This window comes from Odocoileus virginianus, chromosome 17, assembly GCF_023699985.2.
Source record: "Odocoileus virginianus isolate 20LAN1187 ecotype Illinois chromosome 17, Ovbor_1.2, whole genome shotgun sequence".
NCBI lineage: Eukaryota > Metazoa > Chordata > Mammalia > Artiodactyla > Cervidae > Odocoileus > Odocoileus virginianus.
Window position 1 is genome coordinate 52,086,919 of NC_069690.1, and position 25,895 is coordinate 52,112,813.

Genomic DNA, 25,895 nt, shown 5'->3' on the forward strand with positions numbered 1-25,895 from the left:
CTGGTGGCTCAATGGATAAAGAATCTACCTGCAATGCAGGAGACACAGGAGATGCAGGTTTGATTCCTGGGTCGGGAAGATCCCCTGGAGGAGGGCATGGCAACCCACTCCAATGTTCTTGCCTGGAGAATCCCGTGGACAGAGGAGTCTGGTGGGCTACGGTCCATGGGGTCAAAAACAGTCGGACACGACTGAAGCGAGCGACTAGGCACAAGCACATACACCATAGTGGGTACTTGGTATTTGCTGAATGTATCTCAGTAAGTGAGTATGACTTAAACATTTGTCATACAGCTGGGAGGATTTTACAAGACCTACTGCAAGTCTCTCACCTGCTCCCCCTTAGAACTAACAAGGTACATTTACTAGACAACTGACCAGGGACTTCTCTGATGATCCAGTGGCTAAGACTCCATGCTCACAATGCAGCGAGCCCGGGGTTTGATCCCTGGTCAGGGAACTAGATTCCACATGTCACAACTAAGACCCAGTACAGTCAAATAAATATTTTTTAAAGATTAGATAACTGACTAAAGTTATAGATGCTGGGTGAAGCTTCATGGAAATTGCACCAAGCTGATCCTGACATGCAAAGTGTTCCCCATGGTCTGCAATCTGCATTAAAAAGTAAACTTCAGCAAAACTGCTCTATATGATAGTATAGTGGTGGATGCATGCCACTGTACATTTGTCCAGACTCATAGAACCACCAAGAGTGGACCCTGGTGTAAACTGTGGACCTGGAGGATAAGGTTCATTCATAAATGTCTCACTCTATTAGGGATGCTGATAGTGGGGAAGGTTGTGCATCTGTAGAGGCAGAGGCGTATGGGAAATCTCTGTACTTTCCATGCAATTTTGCAATCAACTAAGACTGCTCTTAAAAATTAAGTCTATTGGGGACTTCCCCGGTGGTCCAGTGGTTAAGACTTCGCCTTCCAGTGCAAGGGGTGTGGGTTTGACCCCTAGTCGGGGAGTTAAGATCCCCCAAGCCTCACGGCCAAAAAAACCAAACCATAAAATAGAAGCAATATTGCAACAAATTCAATAAAGACTGTTAAGATGGTCCACATCGGAAAAAAAAAAAAATAATTTAAAAAGACATGCTTTCAGATCACCCAGGAGACTGAAAACCATGGTGACAGGGACACAGGGGGCTGAGGCTCCCGGCGACTCTGAGGCCCCCCCACAACTGGAAGACGCAGTGAGTCTCTGTGACCACCCCTTCCACCCCCCCAGCTCACACGTGGCCAGGCACTGAAGGCCCCAGCGTGGCACAGACCCTGCTCCTTCCTCGGATTTTTTCCCAATACCTGTGAGTCTGGCTTATTTGCCCAGTGCAGGCACTTGAAAGTACTTTATTGCCTCGAAATATTTTAAATCTCATTTTTCTTTGCATGGAATGAAATTCACTCTGCAGTCCCCTCGAGGCCGTTTTTCATCTCGTCCCCCCTGGTGACACCGGTAAGGCGTGCAGTGAGACCTTTCGGCAACAGGCTCTGTCATTTTCCCCATTTTCAAGCATAAGTGTTAATGCTTGCAGGCTCGACTGGGTTTAAATCGGCTTTTCTGTGGATGCTTTGCCATTTCCAATAACACGGAGAGACAAGTGGTGAGAAATCTGCACGGAGGAGCAGGATATTGGAGAGAAAGACAAACGAGATGGAGTCAGCAAGTGCTGAGACCCGCCGGCCCACTTTACCCGCTTGAGCATCTCAGCCCTGTGCTTTAATTTCAGAGGCGCTTGGGATATTTAAACAATTTACTCCCTCCTAGAGGCTTCTGAAATCTTCCTAACCTACTCTTCTCACCTGGTAATAAATATCCCAAACATTATTGGAACTTCAATAAACCCCGGCCACACAATGGGACATACTCCCCACGTCTTGATAAAGCAGCGATTCAACAAGCCACTCCGATGCACTCAGTAACTAAATTCCCTTAGACTGGATCAAAGAAAAAAAGATACCTTATGTGGGACTTCCTGGGTGGTCCAGTGGCTAAGACTCCAAGTTTCCAAAGCAGGGAGCCCAGGTTCAATCCCTGGTCAGGGAACTAGATCCCACATGCCGCAATTAAGAGTTCACCTGTTGCAACTAAGACCCACCACAACCAAATAACTAAATAAGATGCTCTATGCCTTTGCAGCTTGTGAGATCTTAGTTTCCCAATGAGGGATTGAACCTAGGCCTTCAGCAGTGAAAGCGCAGAGTCCTTAACCACTGGACCACCAGGGATGTGCCAGATATGCTCTTAATTCAACTTGTAGAATTCTAGTTAATCCAACTAGAATTTAGTGAGCACCTGGGCAAAGGCTCTGTTGAGAGGCCATGGGGCCAAGTACAGTTGTAAGAAGCCTTTTATGAGCTGGCTGTGCCACTTCGCTGCCCTCCTGGGCAAGTCTCCATCTCTCTGAATTCAGTTCCGAGTCACAATATCAGATGCTGACCGCTCTCTCCTAACTTCTGTACTGAGTTCTTGGGACTCTCCATGAAGAAGTGTTTGATGGACTTAGAAATTATCGTTCTAAGAGAAGTAAGTCAGACAGAGCGACAAATACCATACTGATATCACTTACATGTGAAATTTAAGAAAATGATACACAGAGCTTATCTACAAAATAGAAACAGATTCAGAGATATAGAGAAGAGATTTGTGGTGGCCAAGAGAGAAGAGGGTAGAGGAGAGAAGGACTGGGAGTTTGGGATTAGCAGATGCAAAATATTATATACAGGATGAATGAACAATAAGGTCCTACTGTATGTCACAGGGAACTGCATTCAATATACTGTGATAAAAAAAATGGAGATTATGAAAAAGAACGTACACGTGTATAATGGAAACACTTAGCCATACAGCAGAAACTAACACGATGCTGTGAATCAAGTACACATTAATTTAAATTTTTTCAAGCAAGTAAATACATTTTAAAAAAGAAGTCCTTGAAAGAGCTCTGCAAAATTAGGTCATATAAATGTGAATTCTTATTCTAGAGGTAAGGCTGCAGGAGGATAATAATTTTCACTCAAATGCCTAGAAATGGAAATTCCTTGGCGGTCCTGTGGTTAAGACTCCATGCTCCCAATGCAAGGGACACGGTTCAATCCCTGGTCAGGGAACTAAGATCCCACCGAAGAGCTGATGCTTTTGAACTGTGGTGCTGGAGAAGACTCTTGAGAGTTGCTTGGACTGCAAAGAGATCAAACCAGTCAGTTCTAAAGGAAATCAACCCTGAATATTCATTGGAAGGACTGATGCTGAAGTTCCAATACTTTGGCCACCTGATGAAAAAGAGCCAACTCATTGGAAAAGACCCTGATGCTGGGAGGGATTGAGGGCAGGAGGAGAAGGGGATGACAGAGGATGAGATGGTTGGATGGCATCACCAACTCAATGGACATGAGTTTGAGCAAACCCCGGGAGATGGTGAAGGACGGGGAAGCCTGGCATGCTGCAGTCCATGGGGTCGCAGAGTCGGACATGACTGAGCGACTGACCAACTAGGCATGGCCAAAACAAAAAGCCCAGGCAACAGAAATGGCTCCAGCCCCTGACCCACACAGAATTTGAGGGAGAGGATGCAGCCCACACCTAAACTTGACTGAGCTGGCCTGAACCCTAACTGCAGTTTTTCTGAGTGGACCACCAGGGGAAGTCCCAGCCTTTTCTTTTCCAAAAAACTGTTTTGCCAATTCCAGGTCCTTTGCATTCCTCTATAAACTTTAAAGTCAACTTGTCAATTTACACACACATGCACAAATCCAGCTGGGATTTCAGTAGAGGTTGCATTGAATTTATCATCAATGAGGTGAGAACTGCCATCTGAAAAATATTAAGTCTTCCAATCCATGACCGTAGAACTTCGCTCCAATTACTTACAGCCTTAATTTCTCTCGGCAACGCTTTGTAGTTTCCAGAAAACAAAAATTGCATCTGGGGCTTAAATTTATTACTGCATATTTTATTCTTATTGTGACTAGAATTGCATTAATTTTATTTGCAGGTTGCTCAGTACTAGTATATAGAAAACAATTGATTTCTGAATGTTGAGCTTGTGTCTTGCAGCTCTGCTTAACGCATTAGTTCTAGTAGGTTTGTGTCTGTGTGTTTGCATTCAAGATTATTTACATTCAAAAGTAATTCAGCGCTGATTGACAGTTTTGTTTTTTATCACTCTAGATGACTTTTTTCTTTTTTTGGCCTTACTGCAGAAGTGGCAGAAGTGTACTTTTTGCTTTTTTGTTTATTTGTTTATTTATGACGTCTCTGGGTCTTCATTGCTTGTCTCGGGCTTTCTCTGGTTGTGGCGAGTGGGGGCGCCTCTTTGCAGTTTGCGGGCTTCTCATTGTGGCGGCCTCTCTCGTTGCCGCCCGCAGGCTCCATTGTGGTGGTACACGGGCTTAGTTGCTCCAAGGCATGTGGGATCTTCTTGGATCAGGGATCCGACCGTGTCCCCTTCATTGGCAGGCGGATTCTTATCCACCATGTCACCAGGGAAGTCCTACATTTTTGCCTTTCTTTTTCTCCTGATCTGAGGAAAAGAACTTTCACTTTTTCACACCAAGCATATTAGCTATGGGCTAGTCCATAAATGCTCCATTTACACTGAAAAAGTTCTCTATTCTTACCTTAATGAGAGATGTTTATTTTTGGTTTGTTTTTAATTATGAATGCTGTTGGATTTTGTCAGGGGCTCTTTCTGCGATGTGAGTGATCATGTAGCTTTGTTCTTTATCCTATTAATATGATGCATTACTGTGGTATAATAAAAAAATACATCTATCTGGTCTTTGCCCTGGATTCCTGGCACAGAGTTCCTAAAATCTTTGGATATTGCTGCCTTTTAATACTCTGTTTAGGTTTGTCCACCAAATAAAGTATGATTCTCAATTTTTAGGTTGTAAGAAAAAGAAATTTAGGTTGTGCACTTTTTTTTCCCCCAGTCACTAAGTGAAAGGGAAATGGAGCAGGACCCGGTGAGGCCTTCTGGGTACAAAGGCCTTTCTTGTTTGTAGAAAAAGGCTTTAGTCTCCTGGGCCTCCTCGAATTCCAAAGAGCACATTCAAGAAATTACTAATTAGGTAAGTGAGGAAATGCACGGATAAAGGAAAAGCAATCAGGAAACAATAGCTCAGCATAAAACATAGTCCCAGTTCCTCCTCAAATACATCACCATCTGAAACGTGTCTTTGAATCCTGCAAGACCTAAGGCCCCCAGTCAGGCAGAGGAACGTAACTATATGATGAGATCCCAGACTGATAGGAACCTAAGCAATGATAATGTTGACCTTTTTCTGACCCGTGTGACTTCAGTCAGCTAAAGCTTGGACTCTGTTGACCTTTGCCCCAATTCTAGGCTGAATTCTCCAGCCCCTTCAGGAGTATCTGGCACTCTTAGCTGAAAGGTTCCCAGATTTTGCTGTTCAGAGAAAAACAGCTTCAGGAAATATCCCTGGTGTTCTCCTTACTTGTTGCAAACAATAAATCCTCCCTTCTCCTACTGTTTGGTTTGCTTGTGTCTTTTGGTCAACAGCCAAGAGATAAACCTGGTTTTCCTGCGACAGAAGTTTGCTGCTGCCACGGGGATGATCTGCCGTCTTAAGTAAGTTTCAGACACAAAACAAATCATTTCCCCGCAGAAGCAGGCACCCGAGGCGTAGCTACAGGTGCTCTTGCAGGAGGAGACCCAGCCTGAGGCAGGAGAGAGATGGGCTCCAGGTTAGACACAACTGGCCTCCTGTTTCTCTTTCTTGGGGCACAAAGAAGTGGGCTTCAGGCTGGATAGTTAACAACTGTTTGCATTTCCTGAGACAAGAGATAGATAGTCCTCTGTTAAGGCATTTACAATCAACCTCCCTTTGCCCTCCGAAATGGAGAAAACAACAGAAACAGGGTAAATAGCCAGTCTTTGTCTCTTGTAAACACCTTAAGGTAATAATCATGGCACTAATTAAGGTAACAGTAAAACATAGCACGGCCACAGCCGAATCGTCTTTGCTGCCCCCACCCCCACCCCCAAGGTCCTTTGCCTGCCTTTTGTCTGTGCACAACTTCAGTCCAAGAGTAAGTTTAATCAGAGAACTGAGAGATGCAGAAACAAAAGAAAACAGGCAAAGGAAACCAAATAATAATACATAGTCAGTAAGCATCGTCCAGGCGATTTAGTTCCTTCTCAAGGGTCACAGGTAGTGTTCTGAACCGTATGCTGTGATCTATCTTATAGTGAAACCATCAGCAGGTAGAAGAAGTTAACTACATGATGACCAGGCTATAGCCGTGACATTTATTATTATAAGCTGCCACAATTCCAAGAACTGGCCTCAAAGTAGCGGAAAACAAACTGACCCTGCAACTGAAGCTTCACTGTACCTAAAACAGTCAAGATGACGCTGGTCAGAGCACCGATGACCAATTTGAAGGTGACTGTCAGAGCTGACAGTGCTGTTTCTACACGTAGCCCCTCCTTCTGTCTGTAAAAGCTCTTGCCCCACTGGTAGCCAGTGAGGAGTTGGCCTTTGGACAGATGTCCACCTACAGCCCCCACCCCTGCCCCCTACGCCCCTGCCCCCTGCAGTTGCCGGTATCTGAAATAAAGCAAGCTTTCCTTTCCACCAACCTGGCCTGAATTTATTGACTTCCGAGCGGTGAGTAGCCAGACCCTACACACCTTTTGTGACAATAGTCATGGTAAGGACAAAGAAGGGGCAAAACCCTGTTTGAGTAAAAAATTAAGGGATCTCCACTTCCCCCCTTTTTGGAAGAAGGGAGACACTACACATGTGCAGAAAGGCTCCTTGTGGGTCAAAAGTCAGGGGATAACGCTGGGCCATAATGTCTTGCTCCTCCCAGCAGCCTTCACTTAGGGTACCATCTTGGCTGATAGTTGTGTGCGCACCCAGGGAAGGAGCCCAAGGTAGGTCAGGTGTGGAAAAATAAACCAGATAATTGGCTAAAGGTAAACAGAGACCTGGAAGAACCGCCCTCTAAAATGACTTGCCTGGCACTTTTCTGTGCTCCTCCTCCCTAAAGGGGACGCCCACACCCTTTCTCTCTGGGTGTCCAATCTCTACCTTGCTTCTATCTTAACTAAACAAACTCTTTTTCTGTGTGCTCTCCCACATGTTACTGTGCTATGTCTCTAGTAATGAACTTTGTACCTGCATTTACAGCTTTTGTCTTGCCAAGATCAAGCCCAGACCCCTGGGACGGCTCCCTCTGAAAGCACCATCTAACCAACAGTCTCCTTCCCCAGCACGTGAGCTGAAAACATTTTCTAGCTCCTCTTTTGTTCAAATAGTGGTAACCACACAAAATACGTAGAGAAAAAACGAATCTGCTTCTTCCCTCCCAGTGTCTGCCGGATGACTCATCCAAAGACTTTGCTTTTCAGTTCATGTGACAATCATCCCAAAAGATCCTTTTTAAAACGTGAAATAGAATGAAATCATTTTTTTTAAAGTCAAACAGACTTAGAATATAAACAAAGAAGACTGAAGAATTGGGAATATTTGACAACATTTTAGGGAAGAAAACAAGAAAGGAGGACCAATGAATTGAAGTTAGAAAGAAATGCCTAAATGAGCCTCTTGTGGATCTGACGTCTATAAAGCAGCAAGCAGTTTTTCCTTAAAATTATCCATCTCAGTTCACACAGAGTTAGGGCAAAACTATTCATGATAAAAAAACATCAAACCTTCCAGATTTAATAGCAGTTCAGAAAACCAACCAGTCACAACCCAATGCACCAGGGAAGAGCTGATGGCATTCTCAGACCATTTGTGCACAAAATTGAAAACAATCTCAGTTTGAAAGCCACTGTGAAATATAGTTTCTTGACTTACCAGATCAACAAAAATGTGCTTCGTAGTAATTAAAATTTAGTGTATTATGGACCAACAAAAAGAAATCACACTCAAGAGAGTGAGACGATAAGCCGTGAGTTGGGAGAAAATATAAAGGTACACCTGATAGGGACCTCCCTGGCACTCCAGCGGTGAGAACTGTGCACTTCCTACACAGGGGGCCACAGGTTTGATCCCTGGCCAGGCAACTGAGATCCCATATACCGTGCCGCTGAACATCTGATAAAGGAATATTATCCAAAATATAAAAAGAACAGGAATTTAGCAGACATCTCACCAGTGGAGATACAAGTAGCAAACAAGCTCCTAAAAAGATGTTCCACATTTTATGTCATAAAGGAGAAGCAACTGTGAAATAAAATTCATATTTTATGGCAGAACCAGAAAAAGTTAAACATGAAAAATTTCCTCTGCCCTTGAACTTTCTCTCCCCCCACTCCTGAGCCTTGTGCATCTGCATCAACCAAACCTCCCCCAGCAGCAGGAATACTTGCTCAATTCAAAAAAGCAGCACTCTCCTAGCATCAACAAGGCAATTCCTTAGAAGACAACATTCCTTCTTTATCTTATAAAATACCACAGGAAGCCATCATGATCTGATGACACTCAGATCAGGATTGTGTAAGCTGTCATTAATACATCATTTAAACTACAGCCCTCTGTCTCAGAAAAAAAACAAACAAACTCATATACCTGTGCCTTGACTTCTAGTGGGCAGAACTATTCTCAGAGCTTTCTGAGATGCTCTCTCAGGTTTTATAAAATCCTCAAATTTGGCTTGAATAAAAATTTCCATATTCTTTCTTAGATGGACTGATTTTTGCTGAAAGTGAAGAAGTGAAAGTGTTAGTCGCTTAGTTGTGTCTGACTCTTTGCGACCCCATGAACTGTAGCCCACCAGGTTCCTCTGTCCACGGAACTCTCCAGACGAGAAAACTACAGTGGGTTGCCGTTTCCTTCTCCAGGGGATCTTCCTGACCTGGGGTCTCCTGCACTGCAGATAGATTCTTTACTACATGAGCCCCAAAGGAAGCCATTTTTGTTGACCCAACTGAAAACAATGAGATCTCACTGCACACCTATGAAAATGACCAGAATCTGGAACACTGACAGCAGCAAATGCTGGTGAGGATTCCGAGCAAGAGGAGCCTCTCATTCATTGCTGGTATGAAGGCAAACAGTATGACTGCTTTGGAAGATGGTTTGGTAGTTTGTTGCGAAACTAGACATCTTCTTTACCATAATACAATGCTGCAGTTGTGCTCTTTTGGCACTTGTCCAAGACAGTTGAAACTTATGTCACACAAAACTCTGCACACAGATGGTTCAAGTAGCTTTATTCTTGTCAAAACCTGAAAGCAACCAAGATGGCCTTCAACTGCTAAGTGAATAAACTGTGTACATCCTGTTAAAAGGTAAACCAAGGCATATAAATATTTTTAAGTGTTTGAGCAAACACTGGTTTGAAACAGGCAGCATCCAATCTAGCAGAAAGAAAGGTGGTCTGAGAAGCTTTACAAAATGAAGGACTTAGGCATTCCCTGGTGGTCCAGTGGTTAGAATGCCACATTTACACTGAACAGGGCACGGATTCAATCCCTGGTCAGGGAACTAAGATCCCACAAGCTGCACAACGCAGCCAAAAAAAAAAAAAAAAAAAATAGAGAAAGACAGAGGAAGTAGGAACAAGGAAGTTATACCAGGCCAAAAAGCAATCGGTTATTGAGAGGTTATTTTTCTTTAGCGGGTGGCAGGGGTCAATATCAGGCAGATTACCTAACTAGTGTTGGTCAGGCAATTACTGATTGACTCACTGAAGATTCCATTTCTGGGAGAGCTGAAACTGACATTAAGTCTCTGTTTGGGGACGTGGAACTTGTCATAAGCCACTCCATTTGGGCCTGATGTCTTGCTTTTTAACAATCCAGACAATGGAATAGTATTCAGTGCTAAGAAGAAATGAGCTGTCAAGCCATGAAAAGACATGTTGGAAACAATACATATTACTAAATGTAAGATGCCAATCTGAAAAATGTTACATACTGGATGATTCCAACTATATGACATTTTAGTAAAGGCAAACCTATGGTCACAGTAAAAAAAAAAAAAAAAGTCAATGGTTTCTGGGGGCTGGTTACCAGGGTGGGAGAGAAGAATAGGAAGAACTCAGTATGATACTATAATGGTGGATACTAGTCATTATACATTTGTCTAAACTCATAGAATGTACAACACTGGAGTGAATCCTAATGTAAACTAAGGACTTTAAAAAATATATATTTTATTTATTTATTTCACTGTGCCAGGTCTTAGTTGTGCATGTGAGATCTAGTTCCCTGACCAGGGATGGAATCTGGGCCCCCTGCATTGGGAGCCTGAAGTCTTAGCCACTGTTCCACCAGGGAGGTCCTGAAGCTAAGGACTCTGGGTGATGACAAGGTGTCAACATAGGATCATTAACTGCAACAAATGTACCACTTTGGTGGGGCATGTTGATAAGAAAAATCTCTGTACCTTCCTCTCCATGTTGCTGTGAATTCAAAATTGCTCTAAAAAATGAAGTCTACTTTAAAAGAACAAAAACTGAAAATGGAAATAACATAAAATCAGGAATTCCCTGGTGGTGCAGTGGCTAGGACTCAGGGCTTTCACTACTGGGGCCCAGATTCAATCCCTGGTCAGGGAATTAAGATTCCAAAAGCAATGGTGGTGGGGTTGGGGGAGAAATCTACCTTTTTACAATTGAATAAAATAAAAAGTTTATAAAGAAACAAGCCAAAAGAATCACACAAAGTTTCAAGAGTCAGACCATTTTCGTGGACTATGTGTCCTTATTTTTTAGAAAATACAAATTTTTTCTTAAGTAGTATGAGTTGAGTTGTAAGGAGTTGTTTAACCATATTTTACTTGCTGGAAACCAAACCAAAAGAAGCCAATGATGGGAGGGGGGATCAGGATAGGGAACACATGTAAATCCATGGCTGATTCATGTCAATGTATGGCAAAAACCACTACAATATTGTAAAGTAATTAGCCTCCAACTAATAAAAATAAATGAAAAAAAAAAGAAGCCAATGAAACAAGTCTAAATATTTATGTTAATGAGACATCTTGGCTAATTATGTAATTAGACATTAACATTTTTTTTTTGGCTGTACCTTGCAGCCTGAGGGGTCTTAGTTCCCCAACCAGGGACGGAACATGTGCTGTCTGCAGTGGGAGCATGGATTCTTAACCACTGGACTGCCAAGGAAGTCCCTAATTAACTTTTTTAATCAAAAAACATTTTTTAATATAGCTGATTTACAATGTTGTGTAAGTTTCTGTTGTACAGCAAAGTGATTCAATTATACATGTGAAAAGTGTTAGTCGCTCAGTTGTGTCTGACTCTGCGACCCCATGGACTACCACCAGGTTCTTCTGTCCATGGAATTCCCCAGGCAAGAATACTAGAGTGGGTTGCCATTTCTTCCTCCAGGCAATCTTCCTGACCCAGAGATCCAACCTAAGTCTCCTGCATCACAGACGGAGTCTTTACTACTGGGCCACCTGGGAAGTCCCAAACAATGTGGTTTATGCTAAATAAACACCTGCTTTCTCTCTGCAAGTCTAGAATCCTGGCAAACGCCAGGCAGAGGCTGCCTGCAACCAGCTCCTGTAAAATCCCTGGGTGCATCTCTAGCAGGCTTTTCTGGACAGAAACATTGCACGTGTTGCTACATCTTCGATGCTGGGGCAAGAGGAAGCTCTGGGTGACCTTCAGGGAAGGGAGAGAGACAGGATAAGAAAGCCTACACCTGGATTCTTCTAGACTCCCCCCAGGGTCTGTCCCTGATGATCTGGCTATGTATCCTTACCAGGTCACTGTAATAAACCCTGAGAGTACCCCTGATTCCTGCTAGCAAATCTCCCAATTTACGAGTAGTCCTGGAGTTGCCTGAGACATATCATGCAGGGCCACACAATTTTAGTTGTTTTTTTTTTTTTTTGCACACCTTGAGGCTTGCAGCAACTCAGTTCCCTAACCACAGATTGAACCTGGGCCACAACAGTGAACGCACTGAGTCCTAACCACTGGCCCCGCAGGGAATTCTGTGAAGTTGTTACCTTAACGGCTGTGTCCATATATTCCAGTTGCTGAGGCCTCCTTGGACTGTGACCCATGGAGACAGCCGCTGCCATCAGGAGACGGCGAGAGGGGAAGAGGTCACTGCTGCCTGGGCCTGGCCTGCAGGCGGCCGTGGGGAGGGCCCTGGAGCTCCTGAGTGCCAGCCCTCAGCCTTGCCTGGGCCCCCAGCTCACTTGCCCACCCCGAGGCCAGAGGGCCTGGAAGGCCCAGGACCCCTGGCCCCGTCAGGGCCTTGTGCTAACGGTGCACCAGCTCCGCTCCTGTTGCAGCGGTTCAGGCACCAAGTCACGTGCGAGTCTTTGCAGCCCCATGGACCGCGGCCCGCCTGGCTCCCCTCCACCATCTCCCGGGGCCTGCGTGCTGTCGCTTCAGTCAAGTACAGCTCTTTGCAAGCCTATGGACTGTAACCCGCCAGGCTCCTCTGTCCATGGGATTTCCCAGGCAAGAATCCTGGTGTTGGTTGCCAAACCCTCCTCCAGGGGATCATGTCTCCCAGAGTTTGCTCAAATTCATGTGCATTGAGTTGGTGATGCTATCTAACCATCTCATCCTCTGCCGCCCCCTTCTCCTTCTGTCAGTCTTTTACTGCTGAGTCACCCAGGAAGCCCCGTAACAGCAGCAGGCAGCATACTGTTTATGTATAGGTCACACTCTGCTTATCCATTCATCTACTGATGGACATGCATTGTTTCCACCTTTTGGCCATTGTGAACAATGCTGCTACAAACATAACTGCACAAATACCTCTTCAAGTCTGTTTTCAATTCTTTGGGGTACATACCCAAACATGAAATTGGTGGATCAGACAGTGATTCTAGTTTTACATTTTTTATGAACTACTTTACTGTTTTCCATAAAGGCTGCACCATTTTACATTCCTACCAAGGATTCCAGTTCCTCTTATGTCCTCACTTTATTTTTTTGTTTAATTGGCAACTTTTTTTGTACTTTGAGAACTTAAAGAACTCCCAGAGGAAAGCAAGCCTCAGTGTAAACAGCCAAAACCGAGATTTTAAGGTATTCCAGTCTTCGGGTATAGGAGAGAAGAGGTGGGTGGGGGGACTCCTTCACACAGAGTAATACAGTTGTGACTCAGTAAACATTGCTCCAGGACTAAGCCAAATTTCAATATATAGAAATTTGCCGTAAAAGAACAGCACACTCATACTTATACACACACACCCCCATGTTAGACAAAGTGAAGACTTACTTACCCAGAGCATAAATTATTTGACAGCGTACGTAAGACAAGCATAAAAATTAAATTCTTTATTTCATACCACATTTCAAATTCAAATGATACAAATTCAAACATGAGCTGTTATCAGTCAAATAAAAAGCCCACCAAGGCCAACACTACTTATAGACATAAAGACTGAGTAAAAAACAAAACGAAACCCACCCAAACACAAAATTTGAGCACAGAACTTAAGGTGAAGGACATCCCACGTGACATCAGGAGGGAGGCAGCACAGAAGTCGTGTTCCTGACAGACTCCCCTCATTCCCTTTCTTTTCCCTTGTGAAAGCTGTTACCAGGAATCCTACCAGCACGGATGAGAGGCTGTGGCTGCCCTGGGTGAATGTACTCAGTAGTAGTAACAGAGCCCATTGAACCTCTGCGGCCTAATTCTACAGACCTATCATAAGCAAAGGGAGCTTGAGCCTGGGAGTGAGGAACACAGGAATGCAGGGCCCAGCTTCCAGCTGAACGTGAGACAGGCAGCCTTGTGAGACGGTCCTGGGGATCCTGGTTCTAGTCACTCCCTGGTGTAACCCCCACCCCCCTTCCTTGGGTGTGGCCGGGAACTAGTAACTTGCACCTAGTAAAGAGAATATAGCAAAAGTGATGAGATGTCACTTTCAAGATTAAAATTATAAAAGACAATGACTTATGACTTGCTGGCACTTCCCTCTGGCTTTTCTCACTTGCTTTTTTTGATGAGGACAGCCGTGAGAAACTAAGACTGTTAGTCCAACAGCCTGTGGGGAACCAACTCCTGCCAAGGATGAGACTAAGCTGAGAAGCAGGTCCTCCCCCAGGTCACACCTTGACTGCAGCCTTGTGACAGACCCTGAGCTGGCTGGAGGACCTGGTTCAGCCATGCCGAGATTCTAGACCCACAGAAACTATGAGAGAATACATAGGTCTTATTTTAAGTGGTTGAGTTTTGGGGTAATATGTCCTACGGAGATAGAAAACAAATAGACCTGGGTAAACAATAATGTGCTTAGTGAAAAAAACTGTTAGTTGCTCAGTCATGTCTGACTTTGTGACCCCATGGAATATAGCCTACCAGGCTCCTCTGTCCATGGAATTCTCCCAAGTAAGAGTACTGGAGTGGGTAGCCGTTCTCTTCTACAGGGGACCTACCCGACGCAGGGATCAAACTCGGGTCTCCTGCATTGCAGGCAGATTCTTTACTATCTGAACCACCAGGGAAATGGCTAAGTTTTGGGGTAATCTATCATATGGTGATAGAAAACAAATAATCTGAGTAAACAATAATGTGCTTAAAGAGATAATAAATTCATTTGTATTAATTCTGAAACAGCATTTACAACTTATATAAAATCAACTGTCAACTGAGTTTATCTCAACTTCAAGAAAGAAATTCAAAATTTTACAACTTGAAGCAAAAGAGTTTAGTGTTCTATACAAATGCAATTTCTCTAAGGGTTCCAGCTAACCACAATTCCCTGAAATTGCCATCAAATCTGAAAGTCACACTCCATAAAATTGCTAAGCAGGTTTTTAAAAAATAATGGAAAACAAAATATTGTTTGTCTTCTTGATTAAATCTACTTTGCCATAAAACTCTTGATTTGTACAGTTAATTTTCAAGTTTAAAAGCGAGCTTTCCCATTTATAGGAAATGTCCAGAAGCAGCAAATCCACAGAGACAGGAAATGGATTACTGACCACCGGTGCCAGGCAAGAGAATGGGGAATGACTACTAGTAGGTTCAAGGGGGTTCTTTTTGGGGTGATGAAAATGTTTTGGAAAGGATAGTAGTGATAGTTATACAACCTTGTGAATGTACTGAAATGCCACTAAGCTGTATACTTTACAATGATGAATTTTATGATTTCTGAATTATATCTCAAAATAATTGTTTAAAGCTCTTATGGATTAAAGTTAACATTTCCACTCTAAACATCTCCCCAAATAGCTAGATTCCATTCCTAGACATGCATATGGAATGGTGTTTCTTAGTGACAACAGCCTGCCACCATAGCTTAGACTTCATTCACTACATGTTCTGGGTTTGTTTTTTATGCACTGCATCCTCTAGAAAAATTACTAGCAAAAGCCTCCACCAGTAAATGTGTATTTTTTTCTTAACTGTGTTTTTGCTCATTTACAAATGTCAGATTCCTATTTTTAAAACTTAAGACAATTTTTACCTCATTTCATAATACTTGATTAGCACCCCTCTTGCTATGAACTATAAGAAAAATAATCAAAAATGTGCAAATCTTTTCAAAGATTCCATATCAGCATTACATGAGTTACTTAAACGTCATCCCCAGACACACATGGGGTGGCACATGCTCCGTTACTACAGAGAAACACACGGCCACACTCTGTAGGAGTCTTCAGAAACACACAGCCTGGTAGTTTCAATCAAAGCATGATCTTGCAACCAGAACAGGGGGCAGAAGACAACATTTACATTTATACATGATCATAAGGAACATGAGACAGATGAACTGAAACACAACATCTTCGAACAACATGACTGACAGAACAAATTTCCCTTACTTCACTAGTTTTTAAACAATATCTGTAAACTTGAATACCAACTCTGGCAGATTTAGCAGTCTTAGATCTCGGAGTCTCCATCCTAAACAGCCTCCAAGGTACGGCAAAGATGAGAGCGGCCTCCCCTGCCCGGCCCGCCGCTCAGCCGAGGATCTGAAGAGGCGGCCTCCTCTCGCTGGCGCCCTCCTCAGATACTTCGGTAGTCAGAGCCCCGGGCTACAATGGCAGCGGCGTCCCACTCCACAGTGAAGAAGGAGACAGTTCCAAAAAACCCAAATATCACCATGACCAGGAGTTGCCAATGAAGGAGAAGGTAGTTACTGTAGAAAAATGCCACAGCTGCGCAAATGGACTAAGAATAAGGAAGACAAGACAGATCATGAAACGTGCACAGGTGACCCAGCCAACTCCACAACGAACCCCACCGCTCTGACCCAAGGCTTCTTGTCACTGTTCCCTGCTCCTTCTGCATCTAGAGGGCACCTCCTTAGTTGGTAGCTCACAGACATGCACCACCAAGTCCCGCTGAGAGCTGGGAATAATCAAGTAAGCCATAGTCTGTTATTTAAAACAGTATTTTGTTAAAAAAAAAACAAAACTGGAGTGATAAAATCACGTGCATGCACAGTGAGAAACACACTTGTTATCTGCAAACACCTTGAATTCTGGTATCTACGGAAAGAAGTCTGAGCCATAGAGGCTGGAATATAAAATGTCTCAAACGAGTGATGGGACAAAAAAAGACCACACTACTTATTGCCTCCTCATTCTGATCACAAATCCTTTTAAAGGATCTCCTGGACTTTCATTTAAGAAACATTAAGAAAATGAAGTTAAAACACTTAAAAAAGACCCACCTTTTAACACAGTCTAGAGAGGAATTTACCTGCACAAATTTAAAGACGGCAAAAGCTGGGGCGCTGTCTTCAGAATAGAGAAAACCTAAAATACTAAGCAGCTGGGTATTGAAGCAGCTGTCTCCAAGACCCAACAGGAAGCTGCAGAAGATGGCAATTTCTTTGCTGATTAAAATAAAATTGAGAGTGAGCATTAATAATAATATTTGTTAGAGTTGTTTAAAACGTAACAGCAACTCACCCACAAAAACATTGTACTCTCCAATTTAAACAAGTTTATGAAACAAGAATGAATAAACACTGGAATTTACAAAGTAAGAACTTATGCTCAAATGCTGTCACCTTCACAGTCTAGCAAACTCTAGTCTATTAAAGATCAGGGAAGCAAACACTGTCTGGAATAGGGCTGCCCTTGGCTTGTGGATCCAGACATAAATGCCTACATCGACAATGAATTTGAGAGCTGAGTGCAGTAAAATGACACCTGCAAAACTCCCGTAAACACTGTGAAAGGACTGGGCAGCTGACCCAGCAGACAGATCATCACTCGCTCCTCACTCCTCGCTCCATTTGAAGCCCGAACTTCTAGAGATTTCAATGCTCAAAAGGCAGAGATAAAAAACTCAAATCAGACACTTACATGGCCCTTCAGAGATCAAGAAAAAGATTTAGTGGGGAGAAAGGTTAAAACCAACAATCACAAAAATAACTCCAGATTCTCTATGGATTTCTATTTAAACTCATTCTGGCTCCATTAACACATGACAGATGACCTTATAACAGACTCACAGAAAAGGACTAACTGCTGCATTCTAAATTCCAAACCATCCTTTACCTCCTGCCCTTCCTTAAATTACTAGATAAAGGGCAGTCACCGTACCTGGGTTTGATGTAAGCGCTGCTGTCAGTGCCTTCAACAGGAGCAATGGGGGCATCCCCAGGCAGGTTGAGGAATATTAAATAAAAAGCTATAAAATGTACCAGGATGCCCAATAGCACAACTGGATTCCTACCAAAACGATTATTCTTGCTCAGCAGGCCAAAGAGGCTTCCACCTATAAAATCAATGAACAAACAAAAAAATCCAAAGCCAAGTTAATATATCAAAAATTTAGTTTTGAAAAAATGGACAATAGTGAATTTAATAAAATAAGAAAGCATAAATATACAAAATAAGATATAACTGTTGAAACAAAGGAAAGTATAAAAATCAGGACAGACTTCTAGGTAAGATGGAGTAACAGGAACTGAATTTACCCCCAGTCTAAAAAAAGAAAAAGAAAAAGAAAACAAAAATATGACACAGAGAGACAGGAAACCAATGAGGTGAGGCCTACACCTGCCCCAGCTGACTGAGAGGCGGTGGGTGCCAGCACAGGGGGAGGAGGGGGCCAGACCGGGAAGTCGGGGAGAAGGGAGGAAAGGCAGGAGGAAGCCCACAGCCTCCCTGAGCTGAGAAGACAAGAGCTCGGGGTCTGGGGAGACCGAAGTGCTCAAACCAAGGTGTGAGTTTCCAAGACGGGGCATCAGAAAGGAGAACTGATCAGCACAGGATGTAAGTAGCAGAGATCAGAAAGAACTTTCCAAGAGGATTAGTGGCATTAGTGCCCTACCCTGGGCTGGGAAGAGTACTTGGTCCCACCAGCCAGACCAGAAATCTTATTATTCACTGGGTATTCATGAAAGGGTCTTCCCTTGGGGGAGAGAGATAATTAGCCCTCCTCTGAGCAGTACTCTGGTTCCATCCAATACACTTTAAAAGCAAGACTCAAAAAGTCACACTGTTTCCAAGTAAATGAACTGTATCCAAGAACAAAGCTCAAGAACATGAACAGGAATGTAAAAGTCATCCCACGCCCAACAAGGTAAAGTTCACAATGGCTAGTATCCACATTACCAGGCATGCAAAGAAACAGGAAAATAGGACCTGTCATGAGACAAATCAGTCAAACACAGAGTTATCACCTGACCCAGTGATTTCAGTCCCAGGTTTACATAAAACATAAGATCACACAAAAACTATACAGAAATGTTCACAGCAGCATTATTCATAATGGGCAAAAAGTGAAAACAACCCAAATGTCCATGACACAATGAATGGATGAATAAAAATGTGGTAGATCCATATGACTAAATATCATCTGGTAATAAAGAGGAATGAAGTAAAAAAGAAAAAAGAAATGAAGCAGTGATACATGCTACACCATGAAAAAACCCTGAAAACACTGTATTAAGTAAAAGAAGCCAGAAACAACAGAAAAATACATCTTGTATAATTCCATTCACATGAGATATCTGCAATAGACAAATCTATAGAGAAAGTAGATTAGCAGTTGCCTGGAGAAAGGCAATGAAAATGTTATAAAATTAATTATAGGGAACAAAAAAAATATACCAACCCCCCCTTTCTCCATAGTGGTTATCACTTTGACATTCTAAGTTTTGGATATTTTTTATTGCCTGTGTTCTTCCCCAAGAAAATAATCTCCATGTTTTGTTCATAAAATGGATGCACAGAAAGTCTTTGGGAAGCTCCTCACACGTTACACAGCATCCACTACTGCAAGAATTGCACGGATCACTGCTGCAGAAGGAGTAACTGGTGGTATAATCAAAACAGAGGTGTGGCCTTAGCCTGTCCTCTTCACCCCGCTTTCTGGTACAGAGCTCCTGAAACCCTAGGAAATTCCTCAGTGAAAGCAGTGTCTCTAGTGATCTTAACTAACCCCTTCCAGCCACGCCTGAGTTAATGCTGATCCCCGAGGGACTGTGGGGGTGGCTCTAGTCAAGATGGAGGCTGGTTGCCAGAAGGACCCAGTCTTGATTAGAAAGCTGGAATGTTCAGTCCCACTACCCATCTCAGGGGAGGGGAGAGGGGCGAGAGATTGAGTCCACTGCCATGATTTAACCCACCAGGATGAGATCTGCATAAAAATCCCCACACAACAGGTTTGGGAGACCTTCCCCTGATGAATGCATCACGTGTCAGGAGGGTACCACATCCTAGACTCCAAGTGGACAGAAGTTCCTACACCAAGGGTCCTTCTGGGCTTTGCAAGTATCTCTTCATCTGGCTGTTCATCTGCATCCTTTATTAATAAACTTTAACAGTAAGAATAGCATTTCCCAGGGGTGTTGTAGGAACCCTTGAATGTAGAGCCAAGCTGAACAGAAGTGAAGGTGGCCTGGGGACTTGGGACTTGGACTGGCATCTGAAGTGAGGTTGGCCTTGCAGGATTGTACCCCTGAACCTGTGTGGTCTGATGCTAACTCTAGGAGTCAGTGTCAGAACTGAACTGTACTGCTGGACAGACAACTGGTGTCAGAGATCCAGAGAACAAGAAATTCAGGGATTCTAATACACCTTCTCTAAGTATTTTAAGAGGAAAATTTGGGAAACATAAAGCAAAAATCTTTATGTTTTCTTACTTATGGCTTTGTCTTGAATTACTTGGCAAAAGTTTTATAACTTAGTTTTAGAACAGTGATAATAAAAGAAAAACCAGACATACTCACGTGGATAAAAATAAGCAAAGAAATAGAAATCCAAGGACAGAGAAGTGAAATATACTTAAAATTTCCATTATATCTGTAACAAACTGATTTAATGCAAAAGAAAATTTTAAACCAACCTAAAATTTCTCCAATGCCGATGAAAATGCCAGAAAGTCCAATGAGGCTTTTCTCTTCTGTTCCAAATTTATTTATAGCACCAATACAGGTTCCATATACACCAGAGAAGAAAGTCAATTCCAGACCTTTAGAAAAAGAATCAGATTTAAATTACAGTTGTCCTTCAGTATCTGCCATGGATACCAAAATCCAGATACTCAAGTCCTATAATCAGCTCTCTGTATTCAAGTCTCTACATCCTTAGAGTAAACCAACTGTGGATCACAAAGCACTGAATTTTGTATTGAAAAAACACAGTCTCCCTTTCCTGGTTTTTTCATTTCCAGTAGTATTTGAGCTACGCATGTATAAAACAAAATTCACTCAGACTGAAATGTTACTCCTCTAGCAGAGGGTAATTTTACTTGATACAACTGATGAAAAGGAATTAGCCACAAGATGGCAATTGTCGCATATTTCAGAGAAGAATGTACAACTCAAATAAGCAAAGACAGCGTTATGTTAAAACAGTCACTCTGCACAGAAAGGGGATGGACAGAGGACATAATTAACATAAACTTGTAACAGGGAAACTAAAGTGCTCATTATCCTTATTACTAGCTTTCCAAGGGAACAGGAAAATATGGTTGCAAGACTAATACCTACTATCTACTTTTGCTTAAAGGAAAAAGTTTTAATTAAATGTTTTCCCAGGAAAAGAAATTTTAAAAATTTGGGTAAAAAATTAGAGCGAATCAGTAGAAGACCTGATTCCTTAATGTCACAAAACCTTACCTGAATTTTGAAGATGTTTAATACTCTATTTGACCTAACAATAAGATGTTTCTGCCTACACCTGTGGGGCACACAGAGTTGAACCTGGAACAAACCGAGTCTGAACTGTGCAGGTCCCTGTAGTGCTACAGGATCCACAGCTGGCTGACTGCAGACCAGGAAGCACAGACACAAAGGGCTCGCTAAAGCCACACTAAGATTTCTGATCACAGGGGAGGTCAGCACACCTAATCCATCCCTTCACTGTTCAAGGGTCAACTGTAAAGGCAAAAGTAATAATTGACATATTATAGCAATTTCTGACAAGGAAACAGATTTCCTTAAGACCTAAGCCTATTCCACCTATTACCACATCCCATTATCACTGGAAGACAGAGAATTCAGCCTGTTTTATCGGAAATTATCTTAATTCATGCCCAAGCTGCACAGATTTCCTCATGGTTATTGTCTGCAGTGCTCCACGTTGTCCTGAAATCACTGCTGGAGATGAATAGAGCCTCCTGCTTTTAACGGAACTTGGGCTGGCCCTGGGATTTGTTTTCACCAACACGGGAAGGGGGTCACATAACTGCTGAGACATGGAGAGCGAGGAGATCCAGCCTGCATTAGACCCCTTCAGCCGTGCAAATGAAACTACCTTGGAAGTTTCAGCCCCAGCTATACTGTGACAGCAGCCACAAGAGACCCGGACTGAGACCGTCAGAAAACCCATTTCACTGAGACAGGTCAAAGCACAGAACTGTGAGAAAGTAACACAGTTGTTGTTTTCAACATTTACTGTCATTACGCAGTCACAGAAAACCAACACTGTAATTAATTCTGTTACCTGTATAAGCAGTTGTAATGCTAAGAAGGAGCATCTCCTTGGTGACACATAACTTCAGAGACTTTTCTGTAAAAAAAAAAGAAAGAAAAAAAATTTAGGAGTACTTAGCTAGATTTTAATCAACTGAACAAAAATTCTAAAATATTCATTCAACCAATTCATTATTACTCGTTGTCAATAATGCCAGTAAACAGACACACTGGGACACAGGTTAATGATTCAGATTAAAATGCTTAACATATGAACTAAACCTGTCCTGTAAATAAAATGTTGATTTCAACTGTTTAAATATATTCCAGAGTTGTGTTTTCTCTAACACCTTCTCCAGCTCTCATGAAAACAAATAAAACGGAGAAAAGAAACAGAACCAAACAACAGACTATTCCAACAGACTTGATTAAAGGTTAGAGAGTCAACAGTTGGCAAAGTGCTAACTTCCCCCAAGCAACTGTCCCAGGGCAGCTTTAAGGCTGGACTCAAGATCAGAATCAGCCCAGAGCTTTTTGACCACCCCAAGCTGGGATACCACCACTTCCTGAGATTCTCAGTCTCTGGATCTGAGGACTGAAACCTTAGTTCTGCCCATTTGTTTCTGATCCCTTTCATTTTTAATTTTTGTTGTTTAACTTAGTTGAAATCTACAGTGGAAAATGCATTTCTAAAAGATGCACATTTTAACTGTCTTTGAACCTGCTCACATTTCATAATTTAAGGCCACTTATCTAGGACCCTAAACTAATAGCAGATTCAGACTTCAGCTCCTACTCAGTGAATGACTAGGAAACTCACATCGGTCACAGACACTCTGTCCTGAATTTCTCCATATACAAAAGAGGATAGCTTTTTTCTTGAATTTCACTAAAATAAAGTGAGACTAAAATCAGTAAGATATTTTCACCAATCATATTCATATAATTCCAGAAAAAAAAATACATGATTAATAAAGTTTAAAACAACATTTTTAATTAGAAAAATCATATTAGCAAAGCATATTTGCTTTTGAGTAATCAGAAGATTTAGCTAACAAAAGGAAATTTTAAAACATAACCTAAAAACAAAAATAATCTAGTATGATCCTATATGGTGAATTCATGTCCTCATACATTTGTCCAAACCTATAAAACATACACCACCAAGAGGGAACCCTAATGTAAACAACAGACTCTAGGCAAAGATGATGAGCCACTGTACGTTCATCAGTTGTTAACAAAAGTAACCACAGTGATTGGGGGGGGAGGGGGGCAATGATCACGGGGAAGGTTATGCATGGGTGAGGGCAGGACATATATGGGAAATCTCTGTATACTGCCAATTTTTCTGTGAACCTAAAACTTCTCAAAAAAAAAAAAAAAACCAACCAAAAACCTAATATAATTTATTTAAGGAAATTGACAAACTGATCCTAAAATTCATATGCAAATTCAAGGGACTGATAATAGCCAAAATAACCTTAAAAAAGAACAACGATGAAGACTCAAAATTTACAATAATCAACATAGCATGGTACTGGCAATAAGAACAGGCATGTTGAGAAATAAACTCCTACATTCACAGTCAACTGTTTTCAACAAGGGTGCCAACACAATTCAAAGGGAGAAAAAATAGTATTTCCAGCAAATGGTGCTAGAATGACTGATCTCGTGAAAATGAATGAAGCTGGATTCCTACATCACAACATCCATAACACTTGACTCAAAATGGATCACAGAAGAAAATGTAAAAGCTAAAACTGTAAAACTCTTACAAAAAAAATTCAGGAATAAATCTTTGTGACTTGGAGTCTTCCTAGGACACCAAAAGCACACACAACAGAAGATAAAGTAGATAAATCAGGCTTCATCAAAAATTTAAAAATTCTATGATTCAAAAGATATCAAGAAAATGAGAAAAATCAACCTACAGAATGGAAGAAAATATTTTTAAATTATATATAAGGGACTTTCATCTAGAATATATAAAGAACTCTTACAATTCAATAATAAAAACACAAGGAATTCCCTGGCAGTTCACTGGTTAGGACTCAGCACTTTCACTGCTGAGGGCTGGGGTTCAATCCCAGGATCAGAGAACAAGTCACATGGTGAGGCCAAAATAATGATAATAATAATACAAACAAACCAATTAAAAAATGAGCAAAAGATATGAGCAGAAATTTCTCCAAAGAAGAGATGCAATGCCTATAAGCATATGAAAATATGCTCAACATCTTAAGATATTGGGGAAATGCAAATCAAAGCCACAAAAAACCACTTTATACCTACTAGGATAGCATTAGTCACTCAGTCGTGTCCAACTTTTGTGACCCTGTGGACTGTAACCCACCAGGCTCCTCTGTCCATGGAATTCTCCAGGCAAGAATGTTGGAGTGGGTTGCCATTTCCTTCTCCAGGTGATCTTCTTGACCCAGGGATTGAACATGGGTCGCCAACATCGCAGGCAGATTCTTTACTGTCTGAACCATCGGGGGCTAATAGGATAGCTATAATCAACAAGATAACTCTAGAAAATGGAGAAATTGGAACCTTCGTACATTGCTGGTGGGAATGTAAAATGGTACAGCCACTTTGAAAAACAACCTGGTAGTTCCTAAAAGATTTAACATAGAGATACCACAGAGCCCAGCAAGCCCACTACTCCTGGGTATACATCCAAGAAACCTGAAAACAAATGTCCACACAAAAACTTATGCTAAAAAAAAAAAAAAAAACTTATGCTAAGAATCCCATCACAGAAGACCACAAGTCCTATGATGCCATTTATACAAAATGTCCAGTATCAGCAAATCTGTAGATAGAAAGTAGATTACTGGATAACTAGGGCTGGGGTTGGGGTTGGGAGAGGAAATGGAAAGTGATTACTAATGGGAAGAAAATGGAACTCACTGCTGATAGCTGTAGAGATTCTTTTGGGAGTGATAATTAGGTTCTAAATAATTTTTTTAATTTTGGCCACATGTGTACTGAATCCTAACCACTAGACCACGTAACTACCTGAAAAGGTTCTAAAATTGACTGTGGTGATATCTGCACAACTCCCTGAATATACTAAAAACCACTGAATTATATACTTATATAAGTCGGTGAGCTGTATACTATGTGAATTACATCTCAATAAAGTTATTCTATTAAAGAAAATAACCATAATCTAACACCTTAATGAGTCTCCTCCCAGGCTTCACACTTTTTAAAAAGAAATTTCACTACTGTTTTACAATTTATTTTCATATAACAAAGCAAACATTTTATAACATTTGTAGTAATCATTTTAATGGCTGCAGTAATCTATTGGATAGCTGCTTTGTAGTTGAATATTTAAAGTATTTCTATTTCTCACTAATATAAATAGTAACTAAATCTTGGGAAAAATTCTTAATTATTTCCTGAGGATAATCCTATTAGTGGAATTGTTGGAGTAAAGGGATAAATATTTTTAAGGCTTTTGATTCTTACTGATAAATCAATCTTCAGAAAGTAATACAAGGACTATATTTTTAACAATGTGGTCTTATGCATTTAAGTATCTACAACCTATATACTGAGAATTATTTATCTTTGGAAATTTAATAGAAAACTTAATTTGCATTTCTTATAGTTTTTAATAACTTTCCTTTGTTTTTAACTTTTTTCTACTGGAGTATTTATGCCTTTCTTCAGTTCAGTTACTCAGTTGTGTCCGACTCTTTGTGACCCTATGGACTGCAGCACGCCAGGCTTCCCTGTCCATCACCAACTCCCAGAGCTTGCTCAAACTCAAGTCCATCAAGTCAGTGATGCCATCCAACCATCTCATCCTCTGTCACCCCCTTCTTCTCCTGCCTTCAATCTTTCCCAGCATCAGGGTCTTTTCCAATGAGTCAGTTCTTTGCATGACGTGGCCAAAGTATCAGAGTTTCACCTTCAGCATCAGTCCTTCCAGTGAATATTCAGGACTGATTTCCTTTAAGACTAACTGGTTTGATCTCCTTGCAGTCCAGGGGACTCTCAAGAGTCTTCTCTCCAACACCACAGTTCTAATGCATGCCTTTCTTATTGGTTCATAACCCTTTATCA

At 41.7% G+C, this 25,895-nt stretch overlaps 1 protein-coding gene across 5 annotated transcripts in view; it reads right to left on the bottom strand.

Annotated features, from left to right (window-relative positions):
- Positions 1–1,326: 1,326 nt before the first annotated feature.
- MFSD11 (major facilitator superfamily domain containing 11) overlaps positions 1,327–25,895 on the bottom strand; it is a 39,006-nt gene continuing 14,437 nt past the window's right edge. For 3 of the 5 annotated variants that reach the window (XM_020915615.2, XM_020915616.2, XM_020915620.2), the window contains 5 exons: positions 21,847–21,912; positions 20,246–20,371; positions 17,494–17,668; positions 16,643–16,778; positions 13,235–16,108 (listed from right to left, as the gene is read on the bottom strand). In XM_020915615.2, coding sequence (XP_020771274.1) covers positions 15,944–16,108; positions 16,643–16,778; positions 17,494–17,668; positions 20,246–20,371; positions 21,847–21,912 — 668 coding nt within the window. In that variant the 3' untranslated portion in view covers positions 13,235–15,943. Of the gene's footprint in view, positions 1,622–13,234; positions 16,109–16,642; positions 16,779–17,493; positions 17,669–20,245; positions 20,372–21,846; positions 21,913–25,895 lie in introns of those variants that run through there. The other 2 variants (XM_020915617.2, XM_020915619.2) reach the window with 2 other exon arrangements.